Below are 22,416 nucleotides of genomic sequence, written 5' to 3'. Positions count from 1 at the left end.
AGTCACTCTGGACCGTGCTCTGACCTACAAGAAGCACTGCCTGAACATCAAGCAAAAAGTGGGTGCTAGAAACAATATCATACGAAAGCTGACTGGCACAACCTGGGGATCACAACCAGACACAGTGAAGACATCTGCCCTTGCGCTATGCTACTCTGCTGCTGAGTACGCATGCCCAGTGTGGAACACATCTCACCACACTAAAACAGTGGATGTGGCTCTTAATGAGACATGCCGCATTATCACGGGGTGTCTGCGCCCTACACCACTGGAGAAATTATACTCTTTAGCTGGTATTGCACAACCTGACATCTGCCGGGAAGTAGCAGTCGATAGTGAAAGGACCAAGGCAGAGACATATCCGGGCCACCCTGTTTGGGCGACTTAAATCAAGAAATAGGTTTCTAAGATCTACGGAGACACTCGCTGGAACACCTCAGCAAACAAGAGTCCAAAAGTGGCAGGCTCAAACCCAGAACCTCAACCCATGGATGATACCAAATGAGAGACTCCCCCCTGGGCACACAGAGGACTAGGCGACTTGAAAGGTGCTGAACAGACTACGCTCTGGCACCACAAGATGCAGAGCCAACCTTAAGAAATGGGGCCACAAAGTAGAATCCACGACATGCGAGTGTGGAGAGGAGCAAACTACAGACTATCTGCTGCGATGCAACCTGAGCCCTGCCACATGCACAATGGAGGACCTTCTTATAGTAACACCAGAGGCACTTCAAGGGGCCAGATACTGGTCAAAGGACATTTAATCAACTACCAAGCTTGCAAACGTTGTGTTTTGTTTGTTTGTTTGTTAAAAATGCAATACAACTGTTTGGTTTGCTCCTGACATGATAAATAGGGGTTGGACTAGATGACCCTTGGAATCCTTTCCAACTTCTATGATTATTCAACAATAAATCATGGATTCCTAGAGTCTTGGATAGAATCTGAATCATTGACTGTCCAAAATCCCAGTTATCAAGCTATGAAACTAATAATAATAATAATAATAATAATAATAATAATAACCATATGCCAGCTGCAAAAGGCCACCTTACTGGGATCTGCATGCATTATTCACCAATATATCACACAGTCCTAGACACTTGGGAAGTGTCCGACGTGTGATCCAATACAACTGCCAGCAGAGTGATCTTGTTGCTGTGGACTCATCTTGTTGTGTTTCTAATAATAATAATAATAATAATAATAATACAGTGGGACTTGTGAATCCAGACTGACAAAATGTTGGAACACAATACACCAGACATCACAATTGTGGAAAAGAAAAAAGTTTGGATTATTGATGTTGCCATACCCCACATTGAGGAAAAACAACAGGAAAAATGTATTGTCGAAGGCTTTCATGGCCGGAAACACTGGATTGTTGTAGGTTTTTTCGGGCTATATGGCCATGTTCTAAAGGCATTCTCTCCTGACATTTCGCCTGCATCTATGGCAAGCATCCTCAGAGGTAGTGAGGTCTATTGGAAGTAGGCAAAAGGGTTTATATATCTGTGGAATGACCAGGGTGGGACAAAGGACTCTTGTCTGTTGGAGCTAGGTGTGGATGTTTCAACTGATCACCTTGATTAGCATTTGATGGCTTGGCCATGCCTGGAGCAATCTTTTGTTGAGAGGTGATTAGATGTCCTTGTTTGTTTCCTCTCTGTAGTTGTGCTGTTGTAATTTAGAGTTTTTTTTTAATACAGGTAGTCAGATTTTGTTCATTTTCATGGTTTCTTCCTTTCTGTTGAAACTGTCCACATGCTTGTGGATTTCAATGGCTTCTCTGTCTAGAGGCATTTTCTCCTGACGTTTTGCCTGCATCTATGGCAAGCATCCTCAGAGGTAGTGAGGTCTGTTGGAACTAGGAAAAAAGGTTTATATATCTGTAGAATGACCAGGGTGGGACAACGGACTCTTGTCTGTTGGAGCTAGGTGTGAATGTTTCAACTGATCACATTGATTAGCATTTGATTGCCTGGCAGTACCTGGAGCAATCTTTTGTTCAGAGGTGATTAGATGTCCTTGATTGTTTCCTCTCTGTTGTTTTGCTGCTGTAATTTTAGAGTTTTTTTAATACAGGTAGCCAGATTTTGTTCATTTTCATGGTTTCCTCCTTTCTGTTGAAATTGTCCACATGCTTCTTGTAGATTTCAATGGCTTCTCTGTGTAGTCTGACATGGTGGTTGTGGGAGTGGTCCTGCATTTCTAAAATTAGAACAGCACAAAAACAGAGAGGAAACAATCAAGGACATCTAATCACCTCTCAACAAAAGATTGCTCCAGGCACTGCCAGGCAATCAAATGCTAATCAAGGTGATCAGTTGAAACATTCGCATCTAGCTCCAACAGACAAGAGTCCTTTGTCCCACCCTGGTCATTCCAGATATATAAACCCTTTTTCCTAGTTCCAATAGACCTCACAACCTCTGAGGATGCTTGCCATAGATGCAGGCGAAACGTCAGGAGAGAATGCCTCTAGAACATGGCCATATAGCCCGAAAAAACCTACAACAACCCAACAGGAAAAACTCAGGCGTTATCAGGACCCCAAAATCGAACTGCAAAGGCTCTGGCATCAACCAATCCAGGTGGTCCCAGTGGTCATTGGCATACTGGGTGCCGTGCCAAAAGATCTCAGCCAGCATTTGGAAACAATCAACACTGACAAAATCACGATCTGTCAACTGCAAAAGGCCACCTGACTTGAATCTGTGTGCATCATTCGGAAATACATCACACAGTCCTAGACGCTTGGGAAGTGTTCGACTTGTGATTTTGTGATACAAAATCCAACATAGAGTTCTCGTTTGCTGTGACATACTGTGCTTTTGTGTTAGTAAAGTAATTACTTACTTACTTACTTACTTACTTACTTACTTAGGCAATCCCCCGTTGGACGAGTAAGATGGTCTTCCATTATGGATTTCCTTGTGGGTCCGTATGTGGCTGTGGAGCCCTATTCTTGCTCTGCATCTTCTTCCGCAGTGAGGGCATTGGTTTCCAGGTGGAAGGCGGTCCCGGTCGGGGTTGGCTTGACGTGCCTTCCTCCTGGCACGTTTCTCTCTTTCACCCTCCACTCGTGCCTCCTCGAATTCTGCAGCACTGCTGGTCACAGCTGACCTCCAGCTGGAGCGCTCAAGGGCCAGGGCTTCCCAGTTCTCAGTGTCTATGCCAGAGTTTTTAAGGTTGGCTTTGAGTCCATCTTTCAATCTCTTTTCCTGTCCACCAACGTTTCGTTTTCCGTTCTTAAGTTCGGAGTAGAGCAACTGCTTTGGGAGACGGTGGTCGGGCATCCGGACAACGTGGCCGGCCCAGCGGAGTTGATGTTGGAGGACCATCGCTTCAATGCTGGTGGTCTTTGCTTCTTCCAGCACACTGATGTTTGTCCGCTTGTCTTCCCAGGAGATTTGCAGGATTTTCCGGAGGCAGCACTGATGGAATCGTCCCAGGAGTTGCATGTGACGTCTGTAGACAGTCCACGTCTCACAGGCATAGAGCAGGGTTGGGAGGACAATAGCTTTATAGACAAGCACCTTAGTATCCCTACGGATGTCCTGGTCCTCAAACACTCTCTGCTTCATTCTGGAAAATGCTGCACTTGCAGAGCTCAGGCGGTGTTGTATTTCGGCGTCGATGTTGACTTTGGTGGAGAGGTGGCTGCCAAGGTAGCGGAAATGGTCCACATTTTCTAATGTTACACCATTAAGCTGTATTACTGGCATTGGAGAGGGATTGGCTAGTGAATGCTGGAACAGCACCTTGGTTTTCTCAATGTTCAGTGACAGGTCGAGCTTCTCGTATGCTTCTGCGAAGGTGTTTAGAGTGGCTTGTAGATCTTCTTCTGAATGCGCACAGACGACATTGTCATCAGCATACTGGAGTTCTATAACAGATGTTGGTTTTGGCTTTCAGTCTGCTGAGGTTGAATAGCTTGCCAGTAAAATAATAATAATAATAATAATAATAATAATAATAATAATAAGGATGAATGCAGTATATTTTAACCATGCATTTTATTTGGAGGTTATTTCAAACCCCACTGGATGGAAATGATGGAAAACAGAGCCAGGAAACTATTAGATCATGACAGCTTTCCTCACGATTCCAAAGATGCAGGATCCCAGGCTGTCTGGTTATGGCAGCAATTTCTTTGTGTGCATCTTGCAAGGATTACGCATCAAAAACGGATGTCTGCTTTGGGCCCCGTATTGGTATTTGCATGACCTCAACTTCACATTTTTTTACAGTCTCAGAAATAAATGATTTGATGGATCTCTTTTGAGATAAACTGAGGTGAGCCTGCCATACTTTTTCAGCAAAATGTAAGAACCAGGCATGTCCAAGGCATTGATATTAGCAAGGCATTTTGGAAGGATATTTCCCTTGCATGCAACTGGTAGCTATTATAGAATCATCGAATCAAAGAGTTGGAAGAGACCTCCTGGGCCATCCAGTCCAACCCCATTCTGCCAAGAAGCAGGCATATTGCGTTCAAATCACCCCTGACAGATGGCCATCCAGCCTCTGTTTAAAAGCTTCCAAAGAAGGAGCCTCCACCACGCTCCGGGGCAGAGAGTTCCACTGCTGAACGGCTCTCACAGTCAGGAAGTTCTTCCTAATGTTCAGATGGAATCTCCTCTCTTGTAGTTTGAAGCCATTGTTCCGCGTCCTAGTCTGCAAGGAAGCAGAAAACAAGCTTGCTCCTTCCTCCTCCCTGTGGCTTCCTCTCACATATTTATACATGGCTATCATATCTCCTCTCAGCCTTCTCTTCTTCAGGCTAAACATGCCCAGCTCCTTAAGCCGCTCCTCATAGGGATCCTCCTAACAAAAGCCCTCCTTCGCTTTGATTGGCCAGCCTCTAAGCCAAGGGGTGGGCTGTTTCTGAGACTCCAAGCAGGGAGAGGAGAGCAAGCATGCTCAGCACATGGTAGCGTAGTACACATATGTGGGCATGGGTGAGCCTGTGAGATTGGTGGGGGCTGATGCCAGTGAGTCCCTTCAAGGTATGGGGGGAGGGTGTCTGTGTGGGAAGTTTGGCCCAATTCTACAGTTGGTGAGGTTCAGAATGCTGTTTGAGTGTAGGTGAATTATAAATCCCAAAAACTACAACTCCCAAATGTCAAGGTCCATTTTTCCCAAACTCCACCAGTGTTCACATTTGGGCATATTGAGTACTAGCCGTCCCCTGCCACGCGTTGCTGTGGCCCACATAGGGGTTCTGTGTGGAAGGTTTGGCCCAATTCTATTGTTGGTGGGGTTCTGAATGCTCTGTGATTGTAGGTGAACTATAAATCCCAGCAACGACAACTCCCAAATGTCAAGATTTTATTTTCCCCAAACTCCACCAGTGTTCACATTTGGGCATATTGAGTATTTGTGCCAAGTTTGGTCCAGATCCATCATTGTTTGAGTCCACAATGCTCTATAGGTAAACTACAACTCCAAAGCTCAATGCCCACCAACCTTCCAGTATTTTCTGTTGGTCATGGCAGTTCTTTGTGCCAATTTGGTTCAATTCCATTGGTGGTGGCATTCAGAATGCTCTTTGGTTGTAGGTTAACTATACATCCCAGCAACTACAACTCCCAAATGTCAAAATCAACCCCCCCCCCCCAACCCCACCATTATTCAAATTTGGGAGCATTGGGTATTTGTGCCAAATTTGGTCCAGTGAATGAAAATATATCCCGCATATCAGATATATTTACATGACGATTCATAACAGTAGTAAAATTACAGTTCTGAAGTAGTAAAGAAAATAATGTTATGGTTGGGGGGTCACCACCCCATGAGGAACTGCATTAAGGGTCATGGCATTAGGAAGATTGAGAAACACTGCTATAGTGTAGCCCCCATGGACCTCTTCCTATTTCAGACCATGTTGCAATATTATTGTTAATAGGTAGATGCAGACATGCATTGCATCCATACCTTGAGATCCCAAGACTGCTCAAACTTCCGTACCGTGGCCCTTATTTCTCCTCATGCCAGGAAGGTAATGCTCAAGATCCTGCAAGGAAGACTCCAACAATACATGGAGCGAGAGTTGCCAGATGTTCAAGCTGGGTTTAGAAAAGGCAGAGGAACGAGAGACCAGATTGCCAATATCCACTGGAGAATGGAGAAAGGCAGGGAGTTTCAGAAAAACATCTACTTCTGCTTCATTGACTATTCTAAAGCCTTTGACTGTGTGGATCATAATAAATGGTGGCAAGTTCTTGGTGGGATGGGCATCCCAAGCCCCCTTCCCTCTCTCCTGAGGAATCTGTACAAGGACCAAGGAGCAACAGTCAGAACTGACCACGGAACAGGAGACTGGTTCAAGACTGGGAAAGGCATACGGCAAGGCTGCATCCTCTCACCCAAGCTATTCAACTTGTATGCAGAACACATCATGCGAGGATGTGCGGGGCTTGAGGAATGCAAAGCTGGGGTGGAAATGGCTGGAAGAAACATTAACAACCTCAGATATGCAGATGACACCACTCTGATGGCCGAAAGCGAGGAGGAGCTGTGGAGCCTTCTAATCAAGGTGAAAGAAGAAAGCGCAAAAGCCAGGTTGCAGCTAAACGTCAAAAAAATCAAGATTATGGCAACAAGAATGATTGACAAGTGGAAAATAGAGGGAGAAAACATGGAGGCTGGGACAGACTTTGTATTTCTAGGCGCAAAGATGACTGCAGATGAAGACTGTGGCCAGGAAATCAGAAGACGCTTCCTTCTTGGGAGGAGAGCAATGTCCAATCTTGATAAAATAGTAAAGAGTAGAGACATCAGACTGGCAACCAAGATCCATTGCCTAGTCCAAGCCATGGTCTTCCCTGTAGTCACCTACGGATGTGAGAGCTGGACCTTCGGGAAGGCTGAGCGAAGGAAGAGAGATGCTTTTGAGCTGTGGTGTTGGAGGAAAGTGCTGAGAGTGCCTTGGACTGCGAGAAGATCCAACCAGTCCATCCTCCAGGAAATAAAGCCCGGCTGTTCACTGGAGGGAAGGAGACTAGAGACAAAGTTGAAGTCCTTTGGCCACATCATGAGGAGACAGCAAAGCCTGGAGAAGGGAATGATGCTGGGGAAAGTGGAAGGTAAAAGGAAGAGGGGCCGACTGAGGGCAAGATGGATGCACGGCATCCTTGAAGTGACTGGACTGACCTTGAAGGAGCTGGGGGTGGTGACGGCGACAGGGAGCTCTGGCATGGGATGGTCCATGAGGTCATGAAGAGTCGGAGACGACTGAATGAATGAACAACAAGGTGCATCCCAATAAACCTCTTCCCAGACTACACCACAATATGTACAGGCCTCAAATGTGGGTGTTGTACCCCAAAATGAGATCTTTCCACACCCTTCTTGTCCTTGGACTGGCTAGGGAATTTTGGGAGCTGTAATCCAAAGCAAGAATATGTGTTAAGGATACAAAAGACAGGTTCATTGCACTGGAGGAGCTTGACACCCAATTTCCACATGGCAAGGCTCACTTCCTTAAGACTTCCAGTGCTTTTGCAGACCACCCACCACAATCCTCTTTACCCTCCTGAGCATGATGCACAGACATTGGCATGATGCGTATCGGCCGCACGTGGGGGATTGGATTTCGAGGGAACATGACATAATCTCCATTCGAGAGAGAGAGAGAGAGAGAAGATGCTGAGCCGGCATGGGTGAAAAACTCAATCCAGGCTAAATATAAAGGCCCAGCTCTGCCTTGTTTGTGTCTGCAGAGAGGCTTTGCAACACCTCCGCAAACCCCACCTTTCCAGGGAACAGGTGCAACTCTCACAAAGCCGCTCCTAATCCCAAACCCATATGTCTCCGAGTCTGGCTGTCAGTTCCCAAAGGGGAGCGCCTGGTGTGTAAACATGGCGCCCCCTCCTTCATCTGGGATGGAGGGGGAGCTTAATTATACACCTCCCAGCATCCGCCTTTGATCATAATTACGGCTCCTTTGCGGACTCCGCTGTGGTTGCTTTCAGGCTCAGAGGGGGAGACTCTCCTTGGCAGGAAGGCATTACTCCGAGCATGATGTTTGGCTTGCTTTCCCAGGGCTGTTTACTCCCGGCCTGTCCTTTCTAGAATTCAGGAAAAACATGAATTCCCACTGTTTTATTTAAAAAACAGGGTTTGCATGCAATGATCTACCCCTGATTTCTGCCCACAGAGGGGTACCTTGAGTAGGATTTCCATTCCTTTCCCCTTTATGTCCAAAAAGCAATAAATCAGTGGAATGGGAAATACCACCTTATCATAGAATCATAGAATCAAAGAATTGGAAGAGACCTCATGGGCCATCCAGTCCAACCCCATTCTGCCAAGAAGCAGGAATATTGCATTCAAATCACCCCTGACAGATGGCCATCCAGTCTCTGCTTAAAAGCTTCCAAAGAAGGAGCCTCTACCACACTCCGGGGCAGAGAGTTCCACTGCTGAACGGCTCTCACAGTCAGGAAGTTCTTCCTCATGTTCAGATGGAATCTCCTCTCTTGTCGTTTGAAGCCATTGCTCCATTGCGTCCTAGTCTCCAGGGAAGCAGAGAACAAGCTTGCTCCCTCCTCCCTGTGGCTTCCTCTCACATATTTATACATGGCTATCATATCTCCTCTCAGCCTTCTCTTCTTCAGGCTAAACATGCCCAGCTCCTTAAGCCGCTCCTCATACGGCTTGTTCTCCAAACCCTGGATCATTTTAGTCTCCCTCCTCTGGACACATTCCAGCCTGTCAATATCTCTCTTCAAATGTGGTGCCCAGAATTGGACACAATATTCCAGATGTGGTCTAACCAAAGCAGAATAGAGGGGTAGCATTACTTCCTTAGATCTAGACACTATGCTCCTATTGATGCAGGCCAAAATCCCATTGGCTTTTTTTGCCGCCACATCACATTGTTGGCTCATGTTTAACTTGTTGTCCACGAGGACTCCAAGATCTTTTTCACACGTACTGCTCTCGAGCCAGGCGTCCCCCATTCTGTATCTTTGCATTTCGTTTTTCCTGCCAAAGTGGAGTATCTTGCATTTGTCACTGTTGAACTTCATTTTGTTAGTTTTGGCCCATCATCTTTCTAATCTGTCAAGATCGTTTTGTATCCTGCTCCTGTCCTCTGGAGTATTGGCTATCCCTCCCAATTTGGTGTCGTCACATTGAGAAATGTCACAGTCGTAGGACACTTCAGCCTCTTTTCAAGCATGGAGAGATACAGAGCTCATCATATAAGTTGAACTACTTCTGGCCATAATAATAATAATAATAATAATAATAATAATGGGTTGTTGTAGGTTTTTCCGGAATATATGGCCATGTTCTAGAGGCATTTTCTCCTGACATTTCACCTGCAGCTATGGCAAGCATCCTCTGAGGTAGTGAGATCTGTTGGAAGTAGGAAGTTGGAAGCTCCAACAGACAAGAGTTCTTTGTCCCACCCTGGTCATTCCACAGATATATAAACCCATTTTCCTACTTCCAACAGACCTCACTACCTCTGAGGATGCTTGCCATAGATGCAGGCGAAACGTCAGGAGAAAATGCCTATAGAACATGCTTTTCAAGCATGAAGAGATACAGAGCTCATCACATGAGATAAACTACTTCCAGCCATCATGCATCATCCTCCATGGTTGAAAAGAGGCAGAAGTGTCCTGAAAGGAGGGAACTCTGGCAATCAACCTCATTGCATTGAGACATTTCCCCCTGGTAGGACACTTCAGCTTTTTTTCAAGCATGGAGAGGTACAGAGCTCATCACATGAGCTAAACTACTTCTGGCCATCACACACAGCCCTCTGTGGTTGGAAGAGGCAGAAGTGTCCTGAAAGGAGGGAACTCCAGCAATCAACCTCACCACATTGGGACATTTCCCCTTGGTAGGACACTTCAGCCTCTTTTCAAGCAAGGAGTGATACGGAGCTCATCACATGAGTTGAACTACTTCTGGCCATCACACACAGCCCTCTGTGGTTGAAAGAGGCAGAATAATAGAATCATAGAATCATAGAGTTGGAAGAGACCTCATGGGCCATCTAGTCCAACCCCATTCTGCCAAGAAGCAGGAATACTGCATTCAAATCATCCAGCCTCTGTTTAAAAGCTTCCAAAGAAGGAGCCTCCACCACATTCCAGGGCAGAGAGTTCCACTGCTGAATGGCTCTCACAGTCAGGAAGTTCTTCCTCACGTTCAGATAGAAACTCCTTTCTTGTCGTTTGAAGCCATTGCTCCCTTGCGTCCTAGTCTCCAGGGAAGCAGAAAACAAGCTTGCTCCCTCCTCCCTGTGGCTTCCTCTCACATATTTATACATGGCTATCATGTCTCCTCTCAGCCTTCTCTTCTTCAGGCTAAACATGCCCAGCTCCTTAAGCCGCTCCTCATAGGGCTTGTTCTCCAGACCCTTGATCATTTTAGTCGCCCTCCTCTGGACACATTCCAGCTGGTCAATATCTCTCTTTCAGAAGTGTCCTGAAAGTAGGGAACTCCAGCAATAAACCTCATCACATTGGGACATTTTCCCCTGGTAGGACACTTCAGCCTGTTTTCAAGCATGGAGAGATACGGAGCCAATCACACAAGTTAAACTACTTCTGACCATCGTGCATCACCCTCCATGGCTGAAAAGAGGCAAAGGTGTCCTGAAAGGAGGGAACTCCAACAATCGACCTCATCACATGGAGACATTTTCCCCCTGGGGGGACACTTCAGTCTCTTTTCAAGGATGGAGAGGTATGGAGCTCATCACATGAGTTAAATTACTTCTGACCATCATGCATAGTCCTCTGTGGTTGTCCTGGAAGGAGGGAACTCTGGCAATCAACCTCATCACATTGAGATATGTATAAGTATGTGAGAGGAAGTCATAGGGAGGAGGGAGCAAGCTTGTTTTCTGCTGCCTTGGAGGCTAGGACACCGAACAGTGGCTTCAAACTACACAAAAGGAGATTCCACCTGAACATTAGGAAGAACTTCTTCACTGTGAGAGCTGTTCAGCAGTGGAACTCTCTGCCCCAGAGTGTGGTGGAGACTCCTTCTTTGGAAGCTTTTAAACAGAGGCTGGATGTCCATCTGTTGGGGGTGTTTTGAATGCAATTTTCCTGCTTCTTGGCAGAATGGGGTTGGACTGGATGACTGAACTCTATGATTCTATAATTCTAAAAGAGATTCCACCAAAACATTAGCCAGTAAGCTGTAAGCAGGGGCGGCTCAACCCATTACGCAAAGTAAGCTATTGCAGTATAGTTGATTTTGCCCAGAGATGCTCTTGGGGGAAAATACACCTTGACATACACGAGTTGTAGTTACTGGGATGTATAGTTCACCTACAATCAAAGAGCATTCTGAACTCCACCAATGATGGAATTGAACCAAATATGGCACACAGAACTCCCACGACGAACAGAAAATATATATCAGTGATTGGTTGGGGGGTGTGTGTGTGCTAAAATGCTGTTTGCTTACCATTGAAAATTACCTAAGGCCGCCTCTGGCTGTAAGGAATTGTGGGAGTTGAAGTCCAAAACACCTGGAGGGCTGAAGTTTGCATCCATACCTGAAGTAGCAGGACTCAAGGCAGCTAAGTTTGCCAGCTTCTTTTCTCTTGGTGCCTAAACATGATTTCTAAACCCCCAAGAGAAGCGTGAAGTTATTGTAATGCTAGCAATTTGGAGGGCCGAAGGAAAATTCCATTTAGTTAGTACTAGCCATCCCCTGCCACGTGTTGCTGTGGCCCACATGGGGGTTGTGTGTGGGAGGTTTGGCCCAATTCTATTGCTGGTGGGATTCAGAATGCTCTGTGATTGTAGGTGAACTATAAATCCCAGCAACTACAACTCCTGAATGTCAAACCCTTCCAGTATTTTCTGTTGGTCTTGGAAGAACTGTGTGCCAAGTTTGGTTCCATTCCATCGTTGGTGGGGTTCAGAATGCTGAAGATGAACTATAAATCCCACAACTACAACTCCAGAATGTCAAACCCTTCCAGTATTTTCTGTTGGTCATGGGAGAACTGTGTGCCAAGTTTGATTCCATTCAATCGTTGGTGGGGTTCAAAATGCTCTTTGATTGTAGATGAACTATAAATCCCAGCAACTACAACTCCTGAATGTCAAACCCTTCCAGTATTTTCTGTTGGTCATGGGAGAACTGTGTGCCAAGTTTGGTTCCATTCCATCGTTGGTGGGGTTCAGAATGCTCTTTGATTGTAGATGAACTATAAATCCCAGCAACTACAACTCCTGAATGTCAAACCCTTCCAGTATTTTCTGTTGGTCATGGGAGAACTGTGTGCCAAGTTTGGTTCCATTCCATCGTTGGTGGGGTTCAGAATGCTCTTTGATTGTAGATGAACTATAAATCCCAGCAACTACAACTCCTGAATGTCAAACCCTTCCAGTATTTTCTGTTGGTCATGGGAGAACTGTGTGCCAAGTTTGGTTCCATTCCATCGTTGGTGGGGTTCAGAATGCTCTTTGATTGTAGATGAACTATAAATCCCAGCAACTACAACTCCTGAATGTCAAGATTCTATTTTCCTCAAACTCCACCAGTGTTCACATTTGGGCATATTGAGTATTCGTGTAGAGTTTGGTCCAGATCCATCATTGTTTGAGTCCACAGTGATCTCTGGATGTAGGTGAACTACAACTCCAAAACACAAGGTCAATGCTCATCAAACCCTTCCAGTATTTTCTATTGGTCATGGGAGAACTGTGTGCTAAGTTTGGCCCAATTCCATCATTGGTGGAGTTCAGAATGCTCTTTGATTGTAGGTAAACTATAAATCCCAGCAACGACAATTCCCAAATGACAAAATCAATTTTTTTTAGTGAAGGACATACATTGGGTTCTTAGGTGTCTTGTGTCCAAATTTGGTGTCAATTCCCACAGTGGTTTTTGAGTTCGGATGGTAGCACGAACTAACATTACATTTTTATTTATATAGATTGGGGGGGGGGGGGGGGTGTCACCATAGCCTTTTGCCCCTGTGAGTTTCCTTGGCATCTAAAGCTGGTGGCAACCTTTTATCAGAGGCATTAATGGTGGAAGGTTCCACAAGGCCAACGCTTCTTGTTCCATCCATGCGCCTCTTTCATGCCCTCCAAGCCTTTCCTGGCCGGGGTCCACATTCCCCAGCTGAGCCACAAAGACCGCTTGCAATTTCACGCGGCCCCTTCCTTGTCCAATCTTAGCCCGTCCCTTCTGTTATTTTCCTCTCTCTCTCTTTTGCAACGAGGAGCAGAGCGAAGAGGACAAATGGACCCGGGGCATGTCGCAAGGAAGGATCATGTGGAGGAGATGGCTCCAAACAGAGCGTCTCCGATTCCCCCACATTCCTTCCTGGCATGGATGGCCCTGGCAGTGCCTTGAACCAAGGGGTAAATAGCAGGGCAAAGGGAGCACTTTGCCACCCGCTATGAAGAATCTTGCCCCCTCCCAAGACATGGACCTTCGGTCCTCGGATTTCTAGCATTGCAGAGAGTGAGACGAAGAATGCATCTACGCTGTAGAATTCACATTGTTTGGTGTCACTTGAACTACCACATCACTGCTATAGAGAGTTGTAGTTCAACAATGTTTTAAGCTTTCTATCAAAGAGAGCAAACGACAACACCTGGGATTCCCTAGCATTGAGCCATGGCAGTTCATGGCTCCTTCTTTGGAAGCTTTTAAACAGAGGCTGGATGGCCATCTGTCAGGGGTGATTTGAATGCAATATTTCTGCATCTTGGCAGAATGGGGTTGGACTGGATGGCCCAGGAGGTCTCTTCCAACTCTTGTGATTCTAGGATTCTATGATTCTATGTGGTGCCAAACCCAATTAATCCTAACATGTAGATACATCCATGAAGCTATCTTTTGGAAAGGCTGTTCATTGCCTATTCTTGCAAGGCTAGGGGTTGGACTAGATGGCCTTTGTGGTCCCTTCCGACTCTAACATTCATCAATGAGCCTGGAACCCCAGATTTCGGCGGTAGCTAGAGGAGCTTTTCCACAGTTAAAGCTCATGTGTCAGCTGCACCCGTACCTTGGAAAGTCGTAGAATCACAGAATCGTAGAATCCTAGAGTTGGAAGAGACCTCATGGGCCATCCAGTCCAACCCCTTTCTGCCAAGAAGCAGGAATATTGCATTCAAAGCACCCCCGAAAGATGGCCATAGAATCATAGAATCAGAGAATCAGAGTTGGAAGAGACCTCATGGGCCATCCAGTCCAACTCCTTTCTTCTAAGAAGCAGGAATATTGCATTCAAAGCAGCCCCGAAAGATGGCCATAGAATCATATAATCATAGAATCAAAGAGTTGGAAGAGACCTCATGGGCCATCCAGTCCAACCCCTGTCAAGAAGCAGGAATATTGCATTCAAATCACCCCTGACAAATGGCCATCCAGCCTCTGCTTAAAAGCTTCTAAAGAAGGAGCCTCCACCGCACTCTGAGGCAGAGAGTTCCACTGCTGAACGGCTCTCACAGTCAGGAAGTTCTTCCTCATGTTCAGGTGGAATCTTCTTTCTTGTAGTTTGAAGCCATTGTTCTGCATCGTAGTCTCCAGGGAAGCAGAAGGGAAGCTTCCTCCCTCCTCTCTGTGGCTTCCTCTCACATATTTATACATGGCTATCATATTTCCTCTCAGCCTTCTCTTCTTCAGGCTAAACACGCCCAGCTCCTTAAGCCGCTCCTCATAGGGCTTGTTCTCCAGACCCTTGATCATTTTAGTTGCCCTCCTCTGGACACATTCCAGCTTGTCAATATCTCTCTTGAATTGTGTTGCCCAGAATTGGACACAATATTCCAGGTGTGGTCTAACCAAAGCGGAATAGAGCATGGGGAGCATGACTCCCCTAAATCTAGACACTATGCTCCTATTGAGGCAGACCAAAATCCCATTGGCTTTTTTTGCCGCCACATCACATTGTTGGCTCATGTTTAACTTGTTGTCCACGAGGACTCCAAGATCTTTTTCACACGTACTGCTCTCGAGCCATCTTTGGATGCATGTCTCTAAATGCTCATGATTTCAGGGCTAGAAGAATTGTTATTTGGAGGACAATTTCCTTGAACTCGCCCTCCTTCCCTGAAACTCTATCTCTCTGTCTCGACTGTATGAATCTATATTAAGGTAAAGGAATATTTGAAATGCTCTTGCAAACATCAAGTTTTTATTTGAACATATGTTTCCAGGTCTGTGGCACCTCAACCTATGACAAAATATAAGTAAGGTTGCTGTGAGTTTTTTGGGGGCTATATGGCCATGTTCCAGTAGCATTCTCTCCCATGGTTTCACCTGCATCTTTGGCTAGCATCCTTAAAAGATTGTTCAAAGGTCTGTTGGAAATGAGGCAAGTGGAGTGCATATATCCCTGTGGAATGATGTCCAGGGTGGGAGAAAAAACCCATTTTATGTTTGAAGCAAATGTGAATGTTGCCATTAGCCAACTTGAATAGCATTGAGTAGCTCTGAAGCTGCAAAGTCAGTCAGTGAAAGTATCTGCATAGAGATAGCTGCAACTGCAAGGGTACTCAATGCTAATCAAGCTTGATAATGGCAACATTCACAGAATCATAGACTCAAAGAGTTGGAAGAGACCTCATGGGCCATCCAGTCCAACCCCCTGCAAAGAAGCAGGAATATTGCATTCAAATCACCCCTGACAGATGGACATCCAGCCTCTGTTTCAAAGCTTCCAAAGAAGGAGCCTCCACCACACTCCGGGGCAGAGAGTTCCACTGCTGAACGCCTCCAGGCAACAACAGCCAACAAATAGCCTCATTGGATTGTTGTAGGTTTTTTCGGGCTATATGGCCATGTGCTAGAGGCATTCTCTCCTGACGTTTCACCTGCATCTATGGCAAGCATCGTCAGAGGTACCTCGCTACCTCTGAGGATGCTTACCATAGATGCAGGCGAAACGTCAGGAGAGAATATTTCTAGAACATGGCCATATAGCCCAAAAAAACCTAAAACAACCCAGTGATTCCGGACATGAAAGCCTTCAAAAATACCCTCATTGATAGAATTTGCAGCTAATTGATTTTCCTTCAAACAGACAAGAGTTCTTTCCCTCACCTTGGACATTTCACAGATTTACACCCCACTTGTCTAATTTCCAACAGACCTCTGAACAGACCTCTGAAAATACCAGATGCAGGTGAAACGTCAGTAGAGAATGCTGCTCGGATATGGCCATACAGCTTGAAAAACTCACAGTAACCCAGTGATTCCAGCCATGGGAGCTTTCAGCAACACATTAAAATATAATTCTTCCCTTTGCATATTATTCTTCCCTTGGCAGAATAAAAAAGAGATATTGACAAACTGGAATGTGTCCAGAGGAGAGTGACTAAAATGATCGAGAGTCTGGAGAACAAGCCCTATGAGGAGTGGCTTAAGGAGCTGGGCATGTTTAGCCTGAAGAAGAGAAGGCTGAGAAGAGATATGATGAGAGCCATGTATAAATATGTGAGAGGAAGCCACAGGGAGGAGGAGGGAGCAAGCTTCCTTTCTGCTTCCCTGGAGACTAGGACGCAATGGAACAATGGCTTCAAACTACAAGAGAGGAGATTCCATCTGAACACAAGGAAGAACTTCCTGACTGTGAGAGCTGTTCAGCAGTGGAACTCTCTGCCCCGGAGTGTGGTGGAGGCTCCTTCTTTGGAAGCTTTTAAACAGAGGCTGGATGGCCATCTGTCAGGGGTGATTTGAATGCAATATTCCTGCTTCTTGGTAGAAAAGTTTGTGTACATTGAACCACTAGAATGTAGTGACATCACTGCCTCAGTTCCCCATAACGACAGTTTTGGATACTGGAGTATTTTGGTTTTCCAGCTCAACCTTTATATGTCATATACTGTTAGGAGGGAACTCAAGGGCCATCAAGTCTAACTCACTTCTGGTGCAAGGAATGCATAAGCAAATAGAATCATAGAGTTGGAAGGGGACTCAAAAGGTCATCTAGCCCAACCCTTGACCCATGCAGGGATTCTCCATTCAGCATTCCTTCAAGTTACTTAAAGGATTTAGCTATGGTTGATGGACAAAATGTAGCCCAATTTCCATAGTAATCACGCCCAAACCCAGTTCTTGTGGTATGTGTGTGTGTGTATGTATATGTATACACACATATACACAGCCTCTGCATCTCCAGGCTTGGCATCTTTGCCCATGTTCAAAAGCAAGACGGCTAATTGCAATCCTAGAGTTGGAAGAGACCTGATGGGCCATCCAGTCCAACCCCATTCTGCCAAGAAGCAGGAAAGTTGCATTCAAAGCACCCCCCCCCCCCAACAGATGGCCATCCAGCCTCTGTTTAAATGCCTCCAAAGAAGGACCCTCCAGCACACTGGGGGCAGAGAGTTCCACTGCTGAACGGCTCTCACAGTCAGGAAGTTCTTCCTAATGTTCAGATGGAATCTCCTTTCTTATAATTGAAGCCATTGTTCCATTGCGTCCTAGTCTCCAGGGCAGCAGAAAGGAAGCTCGCTCCCTCCTCCCTATGACTTCTCCTCACATATGTATACATAGCCCTCAGCATGTCTCCTCTCAGCCTTCTCTTCTGCATGCTAAACACGTCCAGTTCTTTCAGCCACTCCTCATAGGGCTTGTTCTCCGGACCCGTGATCATTTTAGCCGCCCTCCTCTGTCAATATCTCTCTTCAATTGTAGTTTGTAAGAATGGAATAACGAATATTTGTAAGAACAAATATTTGTGAGACTATTGTTTGTAAGAATGGAACGAATGTAGTTTGTAAGAATGGAATGAAGATTTGCCCTTATTCATTCTCTGATTGAAAAATGGGTTTCCACAACAGTTGAGAAACATCACTGGGAAAAACAATAAAGCACTGACGACTTTGCATCAGTTTGCATATTCCAGCAACACATTTTTTTTTTCCGCAAAAGCCCTGAATTCTGTGCAGAAAATTGGTTTCTGTGCTAAAAGCTGCTTTTTTTGTGGTTTCAAGAGTTTCAACTTATGATCCCACTCTAAATAAATCCATTCGGTTAATGGAAATGTGTTACACTCACTAGTTAAATAACTTTGATCCATTGATTCAAAGGGTCTACTTTAAAAGCAATGCAACTCCTAGCATCCCTGTACCTGCTTACGTTCGTAAAGGCTGCTGGGAGTTATTGTCCGAAATTGCAAGTGTGACTGTTGCATTTAGCAAGCTTGAATTGTGTGAGTAGCCATGAATCTGCAAAGTCCATCACTGAGAATATCTGCATAGACTGCTGGTAGACAACAACATCCAAAGCAACATCCCAAAGGTAGACAACAACATCCCAAACAACAACATCCCAAAGGTAGACAACAACATCCCAAACAGCAACATCCCAAAGGTAGACAACAACATCCCAAACAGCAACATCCCAAAGGTAGACAACAACATCCCAAACAACAACATCCCAAAGGTAGACAACAACATCCCAAACAACAACATCCCAAAGGTAGACAACAACATCCCAAACAACAACATCCCAAAGGTAGACAACAACATCCCAAACAGCAACATCCCAAAGGTAGACAACAACATTCCAAACAACAACATCCCAAAGGTAGACAACAACATCCCAAACAACAACATCCTAAAGGTAGACAACAACATCCCAAACAGAGCATGTCCCCAGGAAACAAAAGCCAGGCTTCCTCTAAGCACATACCCTCACTGATTGTCTTTGCAGATTCATGACTGCTCGTACTATTGAAGCTTGCTAATTGCAATATTTGCTTTAGAATAATAGAATCCTAGAGTTGGAAGAGACCTCCTGGGCCATCCAGTCCAATCCCATTCTGCCAAGAAGTAGGAAAGTTGCATTCAAAGCACCCCCGACAGATGGCCATCCAGCCTCTGTTTAAAAGCCTGCAAAGAAAGAGACCCTGCCACACTCCGGGGCAGAGAGTTCCACTGCTGAACGGCTCTCACAGTCAGGAAGTTCTTCCTAATGTTCAGATGAAATCTCCTTTCTTGTAGTTTGAAGCCATTGTTCCACTTCCTAATCTCCAGGGAAGCAGAAAACAAGTTTGCGCCCTCCTCCCTATGACTTCTGCTCATGTATTTATTTATACATAGCCCTCATCATGTCTCCTCTCAGCCTTCTCTTCTGCATGCTAAACATGTCCAGTTCTTTGAGCCACTCCTCATAGGGATTGTTCTTCAGACCCTTAATCATTTTAGCCGCCCTCCTCTGGACACATTCCAGCTTGTCAATATCTCTCTTGAATAGTGGTGTCCAGAATTGGACACAATATTCCAGGTGTGGTCTAACCAAGGTAGAAGAGAGCATGGGGAGCATGACTTCCCTGGATCTTTAAACAGGCAAGGGTTCTTTCTCCCACACTGGACATTCCACAAGTATATATACACTCCACTTGCCTCATTTCCAACAGACCTCCGAGGATGCCATTAGGCACAGATGCAGGAGAAACGTCAGGAGAGAATGCTACTAGAATATAGCAATATAACCCAAAAAACAATCCAGTGGCTCCTTTACATCTGGCTAGCAACCGATTCAGGTGACCAAGACATCCAAGACTGGGAAATTGACTTTATCTGGACTTCAGTTCCCAAGATCCACGACTTAGAACAGCCACTGGATTCTGGGATTGTAATGGATCTATTCTAAGCTTTGAGTGGCCAAAGGAGATACTAGGCTCGGGCCAAAGACCCCTTTACATGTGGCAAGCAACTGATTCAGATGACTGAGACATCCAAAGCGGGGAAAGGGACGTTATCTGGACTCCAAATCCACAAGTCAGAATGGCCTCTGGATTCTCGGATTGCATTAGGTCAGAGTTTTTCAACCTGGGGGTCAGGACCCCTGGGGGGGGGGTCATGAAGGGGTGTCAGAGGGGTCTCCAAAGACCATCAGAAAACACACTATTTTCTGTTGGACATGGGGGTTCTGTGTGGGAAGTTTGAATGCATTCTTTCGTTGGTGGGGCTCAGAATGCTCTTTGATTGTAGGTGAACTATAAATCCTAGCAACTACAACTCCCAAATATCAAGGTCTATTTTTCGCAAATTCCACCAGTGTTCAGCTTTGGGTGTAACGAGTATTCATACCAAGTTTGGTCCAGATCCATCATTGTTTGAGTCCACGGTGCTCTCTGGATGTAGGTGAACTACAACTCCAAAACTCAAGGTGAATGCCCACCAAACCCTTCCAGTATTTTCTGTTGGTCATGGGAGTTTTGTGTGCCAAGTTTGGTTCGATTCCATTGTTGGTGGAGTTCAGAATGCTCTTGGATTGTAGGTGAACTATAAATCCTAGCAACTACAATCCCCAAATATCAAGGTCTATTTTTCCCAAACTCCACCAGTGTTCATCTTTGGGTGGATTGAGTATTTGTGCCAAGTTTGGTCCAGATCCATCATTATTTGAGTCTGTTGGTCATGGGAGTTTTGCGTGCCAAGTTTGGTTCAATTCCATTGTTGGTGGGGTTCAGAATGCTCTTGGATTGTAGATGAACTATAAATCCTAGCAACTACAACTCCCAAATGACAAGATCAATCCCTCGCAAAACCCCACCAGTATTCAAATTTGGGTGTATTGGATATTTGTGCCAAATTTGGTCCAGTGAATGAAAATACATCCTGCATATCAGATACTAACATAACAATTCACAATAGTAGCAAAATTACATTTGTGAAGTAGCAACAAAAATAATGTTATGGTTGGGGGTCACCACAACATGAGGAACTTAAGGGGTCGCGGCATTAGGAAGGTTGAGAAACACTGCATTAGGTCTATATTTGAAGCTTTGGAATGCATATTGGTGACCATAAGAGATTCCAAAATTGGTCCATGCCTCCTCCGTAACTCGTTCGGACTACCAAGACAGCCAAAATGTGGGAAAGGGTCTTTAGAATCATAGAATCAAAGAGTTGGAAGAGACCTCATGGGCCATCCAGTCCAACCCCCTGCCAAGAAGCAGGAATATTGCATTCAAATCACCCCTGACAGATGGCCATCCAGCCTCTGCTTAAAAGCTTCCAAAGAAGGAGCCTCCACCACACTCCGGGGCAGAGAGTTCCACTGCTGAACGGCTCTCACAGTCAGGAAGTTCTTCCTCATGTTCAGATGGAATCTCCTCTCTTGTAGTTTGAAGCCATTGTTCCCTTGCGTCCTAGTCTCCAAGAAAGCAGAAAAGAAGCTTGCTCCCTCCTCCTCCCTGTGGCTTCCTCTCACATATTTATACATGGCTATCATATCTCCTCTCAGCCTTCTCTTCTTCAGGCTAAACATGCCCAGTTCCTTAAGCCGCTCCTCATAGGGCTTGTTCTCCAGACCCTTGATCATTTTAGTCGCTCTCCTCTGGACACATTCCAGCTTTAGCTAGACTCCACTGGTCAAAATCTCCATTGCATGGCTTGATTATGGGACCTGTAGTCCTCCCAAAAATACTCTCCCTAGGAAACTGTTTTGCTTTGCTGGTAGGAGCCAAAACCTTTTCTTGTTTTCTGCCCCGGAAGGCATGGTTTTCTGCGACTTCCCCTGATATTTACAGAACACACAAAGCCACCAAGGCTGCCAAGGAGGAAAAAAGTGGAAGGATGCCTGCCTGCCACAAGTGGAACAATGACTAATTGGGGAGCCAAAAATAATATTCGACTCCGGAGAGTGTGAAGCAAGAGAAATATATATACGTTTCTTTCGACACACACAAGCAAATGCAGACATTACAACCCAACCCTGGACAGCTGCGGCCATCTGATAGCAGGAGAGATAGAATGACACACGGCGAGGAATGGAAGGAAAGAAGCCACAGAAGGACTCACCGCTGGAGGTAGGCTTCGGGGCAGCATTTCAAAGTGGGGTACGGGGCCGGTTCGAAACTCATGGCCCCTCTGGAGAGAAATGGAGATACGTCCCCTCTCCTCTGATATAGAGAGGTCCGCTGGCCAAACCACCAGGGTCAAGTGTCCTTTGGAGATGTGACTTTTTCCCCCCTCGAGGGCTCTTTTACACTTGCCAAAGGGAGGAGCCTTCAAGGGGTCTGGCCAATGGGGTCATCCCAATACAACCCCCTTCTCTGCAATGGCATGGCACATGTCACTCTCTCTGGGCCATGGAGCATCTTTGGCTAGAGCAGGGGTCCTCAAACCTTTTAAACAGAGGGCCAGGTCACTGTCGCTCAATGTTGGAAGGCTGGATTATAATTTGAAGAAAAAAATATGAATTAATTCCTATGCACACTGCACATATCTTATTTGTAGTGCAAAAAACCCTTAACACGACTATTTATTTATTTATTTATTTAGAGCTTTTATAACCTGGTCTTCCCGACCTCTGAGGAGGGACTCAGGCCGGCTAACAACAGAGAATCAATATACAAATAAACTAAAGCATAATAACATCATAGTACATTGCTTCCGCTGTCAGCCCTAGCTTCTGCCAACCTGTTGTTGTTGTTCATTCGTTCAGTCG

General features: G+C 45.5%; 1 protein-coding gene across 2 annotated transcripts in view; it reads right to left on the bottom strand.

The window, feature by feature from the left end:
- TP63 (tumor protein p63) overlaps positions 1-21,908 on the bottom strand; it is a 215,558-nt gene extending 193,650 nt beyond the window's left edge. For both annotated transcript variants that reach the window (XM_067466131.1, XM_067466132.1), the window contains exon 1: positions 21,768-21,908. In XM_067466131.1, the coding sequence (XP_067322232.1) occupies positions 21,768-21,829 (62 nt within the window). In that variant the 5' untranslated portion in view covers positions 21,830-21,908. The remainder of the gene's footprint in view (positions 1-21,767) is intronic.
- Positions 21,909-22,416: the final 508 nt, after the last annotated feature.

The sequence above is a fragment of the Anolis sagrei genome, chromosome 3, assembly GCF_037176765.1.
Source record: "Anolis sagrei isolate rAnoSag1 chromosome 3, rAnoSag1.mat, whole genome shotgun sequence".
NCBI lineage: Eukaryota > Metazoa > Chordata > Lepidosauria > Squamata > Dactyloidae > Anolis > Anolis sagrei.
Note: the sequence above shows the minus strand (reverse complement) of the source record. Positions and strands in the feature narration are given on the sequence as shown.